The sequence below is a fragment of the Palaemon carinicauda genome, chromosome 8 (assembly GCF_036898095.1).
Source record: "Palaemon carinicauda isolate YSFRI2023 chromosome 8, ASM3689809v2, whole genome shotgun sequence".
NCBI classification, from domain to species: domain Eukaryota; kingdom Metazoa; phylum Arthropoda; class Malacostraca; order Decapoda; family Palaemonidae; genus Palaemon; species Palaemon carinicauda.
The window spans coordinates 119,770,049-119,785,048 of record NC_090732.1 but is presented as its reverse complement, the minus strand read 5'-3'; the positions used below and the strand labels follow the sequence as shown (position 1 = coordinate 119,785,048).

General features: G+C 33.2%; 1 protein-coding gene across 4 annotated transcripts in view; it reads left to right on the top strand.

Annotated features, from left to right (window-relative positions):
- Dab (DAB adaptor protein) overlaps positions 1-15,000 on the top strand; it is a 251,004-nt gene that overhangs the window by 29,829 nt on the left and 206,175 nt on the right. Inside the window, exon 1 of one of the 4 annotated variants that reach the window (XM_068378850.1) lies at positions 5,146-5,311. The exons of the other annotated variants lie outside the window; for them this stretch is intronic. Within the exon in view, the coding sequence (XP_068234951.1) occupies positions 5,224-5,311 (88 nt within the window). The 5' untranslated portion in view covers positions 5,146-5,223. Of the gene's footprint in view, positions 1-5,145; positions 5,312-15,000 lie in introns of those variants that run through there. 4 annotated transcript variants of the gene reach the window in all.

The window sequence follows — 15,000 nt, the reverse complement described above, 5'->3', positions numbered from 1 at the left end:
GACTTTCAATCAAAGATTTGAGATTTAACACGGAGTTGAATTTTATTTTCAATCGAAAACGTTGGATTTGGATAGAAAATCCGAAGATTTTTACCATTCCATCAGTAATAGGACAAACAAAGGTTGGATAAAGGTTTACCATACCAGGTTTAACCTATAATAGCCATTGAAGCTCATGAGTGATGGATTTAGAATACTATTCACGGTAATTGAGGCACAGCTTTTTTGTCCTGATTAAATCCTATACTTAATGTGGAGATGAATTTAAAGTGTTCTTATTTCTTTTTTTCCGGTCCTCTTTTTTTTTAGTTGAACACTAAATAATTTCAAAAACAGTACTTTATAATTAATATATAAAGACCTATTAAAAACACCTTTCCTTTTAACTGAACTGCAGAATATATTGCTTTCACTTGTGAAAGTATATATATATATATATATATATAGAGTTCACAGGTGTGTTTCTGCAGTTGTTTACATTGTTAGTTGCAGCTGTTATTTGAAGGAGAACCACAGAGAGAGAGAGAGAGAGAGAGAGAGAGAGAGAGAGAGAGAGCATTAATTAGAGCTTAATAAATGTATATAATTTGGTCTGATTTTTATCTTTGAGAAATAGGAAGGGCCTTATTAGGACGAGTGGACTTTTATATACGCGTCACATGTCTTGGTAAAAGTAAAAAAGCATTTCTGTTACTTAAGGAATGTTATAATCTCTCTCTCTCTCTCTCTCTCTCTCTCTCTCTCTCTCTCTCTCGTGGGCAGTTTCAGTCAAATATTAACATCTTGATGAACTAGCATTTTATCGTATTCGTCCATTATTCCTCGAAGCTATGTATAACTATATAAAATCATGTTTAAATGCAACCTTATTTTTTTGTTAAGCAAAGAAACTTTATGAAGCTTTTAATTAAATATATCTTGTCAAGAGTCAAAGAAACTACTTATCATGCTGGTAATAAGATTTTATATTAGTGTCTTATATATCAGAATACAATCACTGTCATGTAGTTTAGTTCTTTCCTTTTTAAAAGAAGACTAAGTGTCTGCTTTACTATTTCTACTCTGGTGTGAATGGATTAAGTAGGTATTTAATTTTTAACTGGTGAAGATGAATGACTCAACGTTTCTAGATCATTGCATTTAAACGTGTTTAATAAAACATTTTGACAGGGTGGCCTGTTCTAGTACAGATATTTTTTTTTAGCAGAATAGGTACCTTGAGATTGCATAAGAAGCAGAAAAGGAAAGAGAAGACGATGAACTGACAAAGAAAGGACATTTGCAGATATAGAATGGAACTGGACTAGTTACGGCTGATATATATGTATATATATATATATATATATATATAATGTATATGCATATGTACTGTATATGTTTATGTATATATATATATTATATATATATATATATATATATATATACACACACACACATCACCACCTACGCCTGTTGACGCACAGGGCCTCTGTTAGATTTGGCCTGCCATCTCTATCTTGAGCTTTTAATTCAATGCTTCTCTACTCATTTCCTACTTCACACTTCATAGCCCTCAGCCATATAGTCCTGGGTCTTCCAACTCATCTAGTGCCTTGTTGAGTCCAGTTAAAAGTTTGGTGAACTAATCTCTCGTTTAGAGTATGAAGAACATGCCCAAACCCCTCGCCATGATCTCATTCACATATGGCACTCGATTAATCTCTTTCATAGTTTCGATTTTAATCTTGTCTTGCTATGTAACACCCAATATTCTTCCGAGGACTTTGTTCTCAAATCTACAAAATCTGTTGGCTATTGTTACATTGTCTTGCCGTGATTCATGTCCATACAGTAACACCGATCTCACTAAACTGATCTATAGCGTGATTTTTATATGTTATTTAATGCGACCTGATTTCCAAATTTACCTTAACCTAGCCATTGTTTGACTTTTTTTTTTTTCAATCTTTTACTAAACTCTAATTCTAAAGACCCTATATTGGAGATCATAGTTCCTAAATACTTAAATGGTTCTACCTCATTAATCCTTTCTCCTCCCAATGATATTTCATCTTCCATTGCGTATATATATATATATATATATATATAAAGGAAATTTTAGAAGATTCTCGAGGAGCATGGAATTGAAATTGATTAATGAATGAGAACTGGAATTACAAATTTATATTTATAAGAAAGACCTTATATAATCATCTTAGAAATTTGAGTTATGAAAAGTTATCGCACTATAAACACACTTAAATTTATTCTAGCATTACAAACTCACCAGTATAATGAACACATATGCTATATTTATTACAGTCTTTCATAGACTCAACTTGCACAGTAACGGAAAACAATAAAAACAAGGTTGTGGTATGTAATTTATAATACATTTGTAACAACAATATTTGTTAGCTTTTTGCAATAAATAGACTTTTAATAAATGCAGGATTAATGATTACTTGTAAATTGTTGAATGCACTCTTTACGTAATTACCGTATGTACATACTTTACTATTTTTTTTCATTACCACACAAACGAATAGCTGGAGGGCATGCTTAGATAACAAATATATTTTAGTTCATAACGCCTGTAATATAAGCTTCATTGAATTTAGTTTCAATTATATAATTTTGAAATTAATATGGGGAAAGGTTTGGCAGTTGAATATATATATATATATATATATATACAGTGTATATATAATGTATATATATAATATATATATATATATGTATATATATATATGTGTGTGTGTGTGTATTTATATATATACACACATATATATATATTTATATATATATTTATATATACATATATATATATTTATATATTATATATATATATATATATATATATCACTACAGTATATATATATATATATATATATACATATATATATATATATATATATAAAATAAGGGGCATAATAGTGAAGGTATATACCATTAGGAATATACCTTAAAACTACTTATATGTGAATCCTGACATTGTATAATTTACGAACAATGTGTACATCATGCATATGTTCATACAGTATTTGCATATAATATATATTTTGAGTTGTATATTTCTAAAAGAATTGATAGAGAACGAATGTTGCGCTGCAAAGACAGGGAAACGAAATGAATGAACGGACCGTGAAAGGGGGACTTTGTTTTGGCTGAAGGATAGATGGAGGAGGAGGAATCAGACGAAGAGCTGACGTTGGTGGTGGTCTGCTCCAAGGGTCTAATAGGGGTCAGTGTCATGTCCTTAAGGGTATTGCCGAGGGAAAAAGGACTACTAGAGACCCATAATATGGGCACTGAATGAGAATGAGGCGGCTTTGTTACTCCTTGAACCGAGTTAATCCCTCCTGGTTGGAGGGAATGATGCAATGGAGGTCTTGCGATGGGTAATTGAGGGTATTTTCGTGTGGCAGCGAAGCATTATGTGTTTGTATCAGTGTGGGTGAAGGAGAAGAGGGTAGAGGGCTAAGATGGCGGAGGATATGGGGCTGACAGGACGATGAAAGTGGTGGCACATGGGTTTGCTGGTGCCACTCGGTCGTGGGACGTGGGTATCAACTTGACAGGGAGAACCGACCGTCCTCCTCGCTAGGAGAGTGCCACAGTGCCAGTGCCAGGTTCGGAGTCTAGTCACTAGTGTTAGCGTGGACTCTCTTAGCTGGGCATGTCAACATCACCAATCGTGCTGGTTCATTTTCATTATTACCATTTTGAGTTACGTCTTGTTGTGGTCACGTCTACCGGAAATGTGGTATATAGAGCCATAGAAATGATCGTTGCTCCTTTATTAAACCCTCAAGAATTAAATTGGAGAATATAGAAAAATATTATGTAAATAAGTGAGCTTTGATTTTTTCATTACAAAGCATTGTCGTTATGTGGCCAAGGAAGACGTTGGCAAAAGTGTGAGTAGGAGCAGCAGTTGTTGGGGAACGGGTAGTATCCCAGTTCATGTGTCGTGGATAGTGTGAGTTGGTGTGACGTGAAACATCCATTTGGTGTGATACCGATAAAAGTCCAAAGATACTAAAAATTGTTCATTAAAGTGTGTATTGTAGTCATTTCCTAAGAAAAAAAAAAAGAAAACCTAAAAAAAAAACAGAATCCTCTGAGTTTTATAAGTGTCTGTTCGTTTATGCTTATCCCTGATAATGTTATTGTGAAGTGATGGTGAGTAGTTGCAGAAAGAGCGAAAGAAATGCAAGTGAAGAAATAAAGAAGACTGACTGTCATGGGTTGGGTTGGGTACTCGGGCAAGATGTAAAGGCTGGTGGACATTTGAGGTATGCCCTCCTAGGGGGAGATGGGTCGTTTTTGTTTGCGCGTTGTACTCGAGCTTTTCTCTTGCCAGATTATTACATCGTAGCACTCAGCGAATGAAGTTGAACTCGCAAGAGGAGTTCTACACGCGAGGTTGATGTCGTTCAACGTTGTTATTGTGAAAATAGTGAAATTATGGAGATGAATGAAAAAGTGAATAGGGTCTTATGCCCTCCGTTTACGTATTTGTAGTATTGTCAGTTTCCATTGGAGTGTTGCTTAACGCCTAGTGATTAGTTAGCCCGAGGTTGTGGGTCTCTTGTTACCCATTGCCGTAGTGTGTTTTCAAGGTTATTTGTGTCTAATCTAACCAATCGAGATATACTTGATTTCAATGTTAAAAGATTTCATTATATTTTCATCTTTTTCCCTATCTTGTTTAATTTCTTAGTTGGAATTTAGTTTCCACTTTGGCAATAATTTAACCGAATAATTTTTCACGATTTTATTGAAAACACAACTTGCAATACAATTAAAGATCGTGTCTTAGAATTTTGCCATTATTTTACCACATGCTTGGCATATCTGTGTACCAACTCTGCTGATGACATTCAAGTCTTTTCTTCGAAGTCACCCATGACGCAATTTCCAATGAAGGAAATGAGCAGCTTGGATGTAGTGGAAAAGAAGGTCCTTAGAAGTCCTTGTCTTCCTTCTAGCTTTCATTTCCGGAGGACGTTCAAGTGTGATCGTTTCTCATCGTGTTATGTAATTCGGGACGAGAAGCGAAGAACTGGCCCAGAGGTGCTCGTCTTTGAGGGTTTGTGAATCCCCAAGCTCGTTAATCTCGGATTTTGTCCCAGCGACTGACGCAGCGACGCTGTCTTATTTCGTTCCCTTCGCATCGTGTGTGGTGGAATAGTGTGACGTCATTGGTGACGTCATCAGTTACTTTAGTGTGTATACGTCATGGCTACCTCTTCCACCACTACCACTAAGAAGACATGTGCCGTTGGGGGTCCAAGAAGAATGACCTCCCGGCTTCGTCTGCATTATGGTAAGTTCCTCTCCATCGCTCGGATGAAACCTTACGGATGCTGTGATATCTGTCTCTCGATGTAGGAATTATGTCGTATTCAGCATAAGGCTTCATCTTCTTCAGAAGGAGAAGGTTGAGGGGAAGAATAAGAAATATCCTATAATAAAGCTCTCATGTGAGACGTCAGGAAAGAAAGGGGCTTGTTCGAAATTTGCTTGTTTTTATCTATGCAGTCAATCAGATCTTTCCTTTCTTGTTTCCACCCAATTATAGGTCTAGGGGTCCATTTGGTAATTCAGGAAGATAAGGGAAAGTAGGAGATAAAAATGTCGAAAAAAAAGAGAAATGGGATATTGAAAAGTCTATACAGTTGGATTAGCGTATGATTTAAGAAAGTGAAACTGGTTTGATTTAAAATGGAAAAATTAGTCATAAAATAAAATGAGATAGATTTAAACTGACATGTTTGAGTGTTCTCTGTAATATTAGTAGTGTATATTTTCGATGAAAACATGTCTATGAATGCATATATTTATTTTCTTGTTCGTTTAATTTTAGGATTTTTTTACGTATTTAGTTTTAATTATGCTTAATTTTATTTTCATTTACCATTGAATTAATTTTTACACTTCAACGTACACTTACGGGAGCGGGATTAGGTATATTGAATATTTGATTAGTGCTTTTCACGTTTGTTTTTATAAATCTTCCATCAAGAATAAAAAACATTTTACCGGAATCTGGTTTTTTTTTCGAGGAATAATGTGTTATTTATTAAGTAGGCATTTTGTAACAGGATCTTCTAAGTCATATTCCAATAAGTGACAACATTTTCTTGTCTATCATTAATGTATTCCATTTATTAAATTATTTAGACAACCTCCTTTGATAAACCGGTCTCTGGTATCTACATATTATCAATGATTGATTCACAATTCTCCAAGGCGATACTATAAATAGCCTCTCGCGTCACGTCTTTGCAGCGCAAGAGAACCAAAATTGCTGATAATGGCTTTTCACCGTGACAGTTGTTTTTTTTTTCATTCGTTGTACTTATTGACTGAATCTCTCTCTCTCTCTCTCTCTCTCTCTCTCTCTCTCTCTCTCTCTCTCTCTCTCTCTCTCTCGTGGATTGGAAAAATTGCTTCACAAAAACCATTGTCATCAACATGAAATATGAATTAGATGAGTCCTTATGTTTTTTGGTCAACTCTCTCTCTCTCTCTCTCTCTCTCTCTCTCTCTCTCTCTCTCTCTCTCTCCTTTTTTTTAATTTTTTTTTTGTGGATTGGAAAAATTGCTTCACAAATACCATTGTCATCAATATAAAATATGAATTAGATGAGTCATTATGTTTTTTGGTCAATCTCTCTCTCTCTCTCTCTCTCTCTCTCTCTCTCTCTCTCTCTCTCGTGGATTGGAAAAATTGCTTCACAAATACCATTGTCATCAACATAAAATATGAATTAGATGGGTCCTTATGTTTTTTGGCTCTCTCTCTCTCTCTCTCTCTCTCTCTCTCTCTCTCTCTCTCTCTCTCTCTCAGTTGTGGATTGGAAAAATTGCTTCACATATACCATTGCCATCAACATAAAATATGAATTAAATGGGTCTGTATGTTATTTGGTCAAAATTTTGACTGCATTGTTTCCCGATGTTCTTTTTATAGTTCATACAAACGTTTAATTTGTTTTTTGAAAGACAACTCCGAGATCCTCAGGTCCTTTGCATAAACCTTTTTAAAGAATATTTCTTCAGTTCTTTTAAGCAGTTACATTTTTCCCACCTGGCAGATTCCATCATGAATGCATATAATAATTCCAATTATAATATCTTTGGTAGAAATTTATCCCTCGCTTTCTTGACGGCGGTTTCCGTGTCTGTCAGTAGTCTGTGGAAATTGCTCTGTATTTGAGTTATCTATGAATGAATTTGCTCATCGTCTCGGTTTCTTATTATCGCAGTTTTCCTCTTGTTTTGCTAAAGTTTTTGTTACTTTAATGTTGTTACAGTTCTTGAAATATTTTATATTGTTAATTGCTTCTCTTATAGTTTATTGATTGATTGATTTAAGGTTTTTTGGCATCCTGACATCTAAGGTCATTGACGCCGGTTATAGTTTTATTTCCTTGTTTCCTTTCTTTACTGGGCTATTTTTCCTCTTGGTGCCCCGGGGCTCTAATAATAATGATAATAATAATAATAATACTAATAATAATAATAAAAATAATAATAATAAAAATAATAATAATAATAATAATAATAATGAACTCTGTTGCTATGCATTCCTGTCTTTTAGGTATCGTCCATGTTAATCTTTTTTGGAGTTGTTGCTACGTCTCTTTCCTCTTTGTGCTCCTGCTTTGTCTCAGACTTGTCCTTCATATGAAGGAAATGGTATTCATGCGGATGTGGAATAAAGACTAATGATAATATTATTTAGATTTTGTACTTTCATGGTTAGTATAGACAATTATTTTCGTTTTGCTTATATGATCCCGGATGGAGGAGTAATGGAAGGTTCAGACATATTATTATTGATATATTTGTTGTTGTTGTTATCCAAAATAAACAAGGTTATGGCTCAAGTGTTTATGGATATTTATTTGCAAAGCAAGCTTCTACTGAATTGAATGAACATATGTGAAGAAGGAGAACACAACAAACTTAACCAAGCACGAAATAATCAAGAATGGGTGCATATTTGATAACAAATAAAAGGCTAAGCAGTTGTATTCTAAAATGAGACAAAGGGGATTTTAAAAAAAATGGGCAAGGAGGGAGCGAGGGACGAGGTCCTCAGGGAGACTGCTAAACAAAGGGCAAAAGTGAATTAAATATTCCCGATAAATGAAAAGGAAACACGAGTTCGTTCTTCAAAGAACACAGTTTGCATTTTACTTAATTGTTAGTGGAGCTCTCCATATACATATATTTTAATTAATGGTAGGGTTCTCCCAATATATTGTTTTTAATTGTCGGTGAGATTCCCCCTTTAGTTATTAAACAACATTTTAGCAAACTGTACATAGTCTTTGTATTCTTATGGAAACAGTTAAAACGAATAAATATTGTATTGAAGTTATATCTATCTCCGCCAACGAAGTTGGGAGGTTGTTAGCATTTCGCCCCTTTTTGTCCGTTTGTCTGTTTGTTAACAACTTCCTGGCCACAATTTTAATCATAGAATAGTGAAACGTTCAGGTATTAACTGTTATGTTTAGACGTGGAAGTTAAATTTTGAAGGTCGTAGGTTAAATGTCAAGATCAAGCAAAAGGTCGACCGAAATAAGCTTTCGTGGCGGAGGTCTGCACTCTGAGTGCCTTTCTAATTGTTCATATGTCATTAATGATAAATGGATGGAAGTGTCAGTTCTTCAAGTAGGTCTCCAATCATGTTCCTTGGATTTTTTTGTATCACCCTTTATTGCATAATGATAATTTATGGATTAATGAGAGATTTTAATGGGTAACTTTAAGCTTAACAGTAGTGTAAATATTTATCATCTTATGTATCCAGAAGTCATTCTTCTTGAGCGTTTTTTTAATTTACTGGAGGTAATTGGGCTTTACCAGTAATATTTGTATACAAGACATAAGTAGCTTTAATTTTTATGAAAATACTGATGTCTTACGATTAATTTATTATGAAATTTTTTTCTGTCTCATATTTACTGTAATATGATTTCAGTGGTTTTTATATACGAGTAGTATTCTCCGTTAGCTGTAACAGCCACTGTAGGCACATGGCTTACAGTCTAACCTATATATATATATATATATATATATATATATATATATATATATATATATATATATATATATATATATAGGTATATTTATATATATATATATGCATATATATGTATATATATATATATATATATATATATATATATATATATATATATATATATATATATATGTAAATATGTATGTATTTATATACATACATACATACATACATACATACATACACGAGCTATAACTAAAACTGAAAAAAAATGATAAGAAACAACGAATAAATTTGGTCTTAAACTTTACGTTCTCATTCTGTAATTTAAATTTGAATCTTGGCTTTGATCTGATTTCTGTACACTTGAACAGATCAACAAATCTTACTGGCTATCACATAAGTACAGCAGCAGAGTTAGATTAATGTTTACTAATAAATATGCCCGACCAATTGTGTCAACGGACGCCTGTGCAGACATGACCACGTTATTTTATAATATTAAGCTTAAGATTTTTATTTAGTCACTGTATAATATATCTATACCAAATTGTTTGTTTATATTCTTTAATGTAAGCATGTCATCTTACTGTGTATCTTCGACTATTTTCCTCCATGTTAGTGCGTACGTATTCCTTTGAATATTAATTGAAGTTTGTATATTTTTATGATTTATCAGGGTGGATGTCATGCACAGGGCCTATAGGAAAATGATATATTACTGAATTTTTTATTTAGTTTCTCACTGTCGTTTGTTTGTTGTTGCTGGGAGCGTTGTATCCTTGAGATGCTCTTGCTGGTTTGCCATAGTGACACTGTTTGAATGTTTGTGTTTTCATTGTGATTTTTTCTCCTATGTTTCCTTGCTTAAACCCACGTGCGCAGTTGCCATCTTGTCTTTAACTTTGAATATATCGTATTTGAGTAAAATTGATGTATGTTTGAAGATAAAATCATCGTAAGCAGATTGTGCTTGAACGTCCGCTTGTCATCACATACGAAGTTCAGCCGAGTAGTGTTCAAGCCTTGTTAATGAATAATTCTTTAATTATTTAATTAATGTTTGATGTCTTACACCAATTATTTAACTATAGGTAGCTTTGTATTATGTACGTTACCAATTTCTGTGCCTATTTGCACTTACATTTTTGTTCTTGTTCATTGTTTGCTTTAAAATGCTTTTGGGTTCGCGTGCACATCCCAAGATGCCGATCTTTGTGTCCTTTCGTGGTTTGCTATCATAATATTCATAGTTCTGCATGGCCGGAGACGAACTGGGAGCTATCGCCATTCCTTGACGCCAGAAATACGAGACTATTATGATAAGAGAGCCTGGCTCGACTTACACATGGCACCATGGTGTCTGTCAGTCTTCGTATGACTTCCAAATCAGCTGGTATTCGGTAAGCATATGGATTAGTCCTCTTGGCATTGAAGAATGATGTTGAAAGTTGGATTATGAAATTATTGTTTGTTTCATTGAGGGCCTTGCCTCTATGTTACTCAAAATTGATATTTCTATATATTTCTATCAGAAATCGATCAGTCAGCCTTGTCAAATAGTATAGTATATTGGGTCAGTCTTCTCAGTCACATCTCTTGTAGTCATTCAAGTGTTTTACGCAGATGTCTTGGGAGAGGCTATTGCAGATTGGGTAAATGAAGTGTGATTGTTAGCCAAGGACGTGGCGGGGTTATCGCCTGGGATTTAATTGGTGCTAGTGAAGGGTTTGGTAACAGAGAGAGAGAAAAAAGTAAAGAATCGACGGCTTTGAAATTTGTATCGTTATCTCCCAAAGAAAGGAGATGACATCAACGCGTAGGTCAGTGGGATTACGATAGACTGATGTGAAAATGTCCTTAGAATCAAAAGATATTTGTTTTTGTAAGTCTTATATCATAGTCATTTAAAGGTTATCAAAGTGTGGCAATATCATTTCGAGATTGCCAGATGAGTATGGCAATATCATTTCTATGTAAAGATAGATGTGTGGCTACAGGATTTTGCTTTGGGAACATGTCAATGATATTGGGGAAAAAAAACTTAAAAGAACAATTAGCAGGAGAAATGATTGTAAGGACAGGATAGATATATGAGAGGAAACTTGGTGTCCATTCCAAACATTTTACCCAAAATATTTTTTTCGTCATTTGTGCAATATGACATTGGTATTCTATACAGGAGAATCTTTTATCAACATTGATATGTTCGTTTCCTGGTGCTTACCCTTAATTTTTAAGTAACAACTACTTGAGGTTTACAAGATTTATCTCTCAGAGTATCATCTTTCTACATAGCGGACGTTTGTCGAGTTCTTCAAGAACTTATCTCTCTCAAGTTGTTGCTCCTTCACGGTCGCCATGAGTAGGAAATAGCAGAGGAGGTTTTTTTTTTTTTATCTGGCTCGTGATTTGTTCTCAGAACTGCTAATATCACCAACTTTTTTTTTTTCTTTTTTTTTTTGATAGCCTTCGTAGAAACTTGTTGTTTGATTAAGATAAAAGTTTTGTAACGTGGTTTCTGCTTTCTTTGTTTATTTTAGACTTGTAGTAAAGAAATATTCTGCTTATACAATGGTTGGTTTTTTCCATGGTGTAATGTCCTTAGTGCTTTTTATCATATTCTAAAAAGAAAGACTTGGTGTGCATAGAAGCGGTATTTGAAAATTATCACATTTAGTTGTCGTTGTTATATACACATTAGTGTGTTGTTAACGGTCAAACTGTTCTGTTGAAATACTAATAGTAAGAATGTGTTTAAAGGCTGTAGTGTGTGATGTATTTTATACAGAACCGCAATAGTAAAACGTGCCTATTAAAAACGGTAATAATGATTTGATGTCATATTTATTCTGTAAATTTTGTGCTATTATACATATTTGTAATTGTAATGATCAAATATGTTAGTTTTAAACGATTTTTTTTATTCCACACTTTGCTAAGTTCTTAGCCCAGTATCTATCTATCTATCTATCTATCTATCTATCTATCTATCTATCTATCTATCTATATAATGATTTGATATAATTAGTATGTAAGTTCTGTGCCATTATAAAGATTTGTAATTGTAATGATGAAACATATGGGTTTTAAACTTATTTATTATTTTTTATTCATATGTTACTTTTCTGTTTTAAGTACTTGCCCCTCTATCTATCTATCTAGATATGTATGTATGTATGTATGTCTATCTATCTATCCATTTATCTATCTAGCTAATGATTTAATGTAATTTTCTGTAAGATCTGTGCCATTATAAAGATTTATAATTGTAATGATCAAACAATTGGGGTTTTAAACCATTATTTTTTTATTCACATGTTACTTTTCAGTTTTAAGTACTTGCCCCTCTATCTATCTCTCTAGCTATGTATTTGTCTATCTATCGATCCATGTATCTATCTAGCTAGTGGTTTGATTTAATTTTTCTGTAAGTTTTGTGCCATTGTAAATAATTGTAATGGTAATTATTAAGCAAGTGGGGTTTAAACGATAATTATTTTATTCTTATATTGCTTTTCAATTTCAAGTACTTAAACCCTCCATCTATCTATCTATCTAAAAAATTTGAATGGGGGAATTTAACATTTTATGTTTTCCTTTATCTGGTTTGCTTTGAGAGGGTAAAGAATTGAGGTCACATGGCAATACTTGAGAAGCGCTCACAATTTGACCTTGTGTCACTGGCAATAGAGTTGGCGTCGAGGATTTTATGTCAGAAGTGTCTGTGGAGGGCTTGAGCTAGATACGATTTGACAGCTGGTCTTCTATATTTTAAGGAGAGTTTGGTTTTCATTTCTTCGAAAATAGAAAAAATGAATATGTGGATGAGTGTTTCATACATCTATATTTTAGTGTATTTATAAAAACTGATTTAGAAATGCGTGACATTTTAATCAGTTATATTGAAACCGAGTTATTTTTAACTTAACTTTTCCGTTGATATATACAGACTATTTTTCATTGTTTATATGGTCATTTAAACTTTATTTTCATTACTGTTAATGTAGGACAGTTTTTTTGAGCAATGTTTTACAATATCTTACTTGTGAATAGAAGTTAAATGTATGAATTTTCATCAATGAATTTTCTATTACTTTCAAAACTACAATGTAATAACACTTATTTTTTCATCTTCTTCATTGGGGTTTGTTCGATTTCTGATATGGTATGTGCATAGTATGTTTGATTTCTCTTTTTCCCTTAACTTACTGTGTGCGGAATATTTGTTTGAATTTTATAGTTTTTATAAATAGTTCCTTGAATAAGAAAGACACACACACACACACACACACACACACACATATATATATATATATATATATATATATATATATATATATATATATATATATATATGTACAGTATATATATTCATATATTTCTACCTCACATTGCGATCAAGCCCTAGTTTTCAAATTAAACACACACACACACACACACACACACACACACACACATATATATATATATATATATATATATATATATATATATATATATATATATATATATATATATATATATATATATATATATACATACATACATTTATACATATGTGTATTTGTATATTATTTTTCACGTGTATTATCATCGATTTTTATTTTTGAGTGGACATCTCCATTCCTTCAACATTATATGTTTGATAGTCGTCATCATCTCCTCCCACGCCCATTGACGCAAAAGGCCTCGGATTTCACCAGTCGTCTCTATCTTGAGCTTTTAATTCAATACTTCTCCATTCTTCATCTCCTACTTCGCGCTTCATAGTCCTCAGCCATGTAAGCCTGGGTCTTCCAACTCTTCTAGTGCCTTGTGGAGCCCAGCTAAACATTTGGTGACTTAATCTCTCCTAGGTAATGGGAGGAGCATGCCCAAACCATCTCCATCTACCCCCCATCATGATCTCATCTACATATGACGCTCGAGTAATCTCTCTTATAGTTTCATTTCTAATCCTGTCCTGCCATTTAACTCCCAATTGTATTTTATCTATTATTTTTGTAATCATTATTATGATTATTGCTCATATTAATAAGCAATTTATCTTTGATATAGGTGACATATGAAAAATTAAACTAACGCTGAATAACTTGATCTCTTTTCGTTTCTGTTACCTTTTCCAAGGTATCCATAATCACAATTTCTCTCTGCCCAACGTCACCGTCAGAATAGTGATAAGGATAATTATTATTATTATTATTATTATTATTATTATTATTATTATTATTATTATGAGGCATTTTATAACGTTGTTGTTTGTCTCTTGATATATCTCTTTGAACATAAACACACCTAAGTTATTCCTGGGCCACATCTTTTGATGGTAGATGATCAATTGTAATAATTTGGTGTCAAATCTCCAACGCCATACCCCTTAATGGTAGTTCAAAATCCGAGTTCGTTAGTCATTTCATTTTACAAACATATAATGGAGAGGATGTGTTCGACATCGAGAACCTTTGCACTTAGAAAATCAATCAGTCAATCAATCACTTATTTGCCTTGCATTCTTGCAATGCATACCAGCACCAGAAGTGTTTTATTTATTGCAGTGTTAAGCTCTGGGTTGGTCTTCCTGGCTGTCAACTCTCGTTAGTTTCAAACGGCCTGACAAATTGCTTTAAAAGCTCTTTTTACAATTACTTTAATTTTCTTGGCTTATACTGTTTATTTTAATACCGTCACGCTTAAATTGTTGTTCGTTGTATTTTGATTACCTTTGTTCATATTTGGTAATATTTGTATAATTTTTAAGTCATATGATACAATTGTGATAGTAATGTTAATAACAATAATGGTACATTAACAATTCATCGTAAGTTGTTACATTTTTGTTCAACTGGAGGTAGTTTATTGCATGCATCATGCTTATTGGTAAAAAGCAATATGTCTTATGAGCCCGAGGGAATAAATCCTGGGCTGGTAAATGGAAAACTTTAAAATGACGTCAGGAATGCCATCTGTTTCGG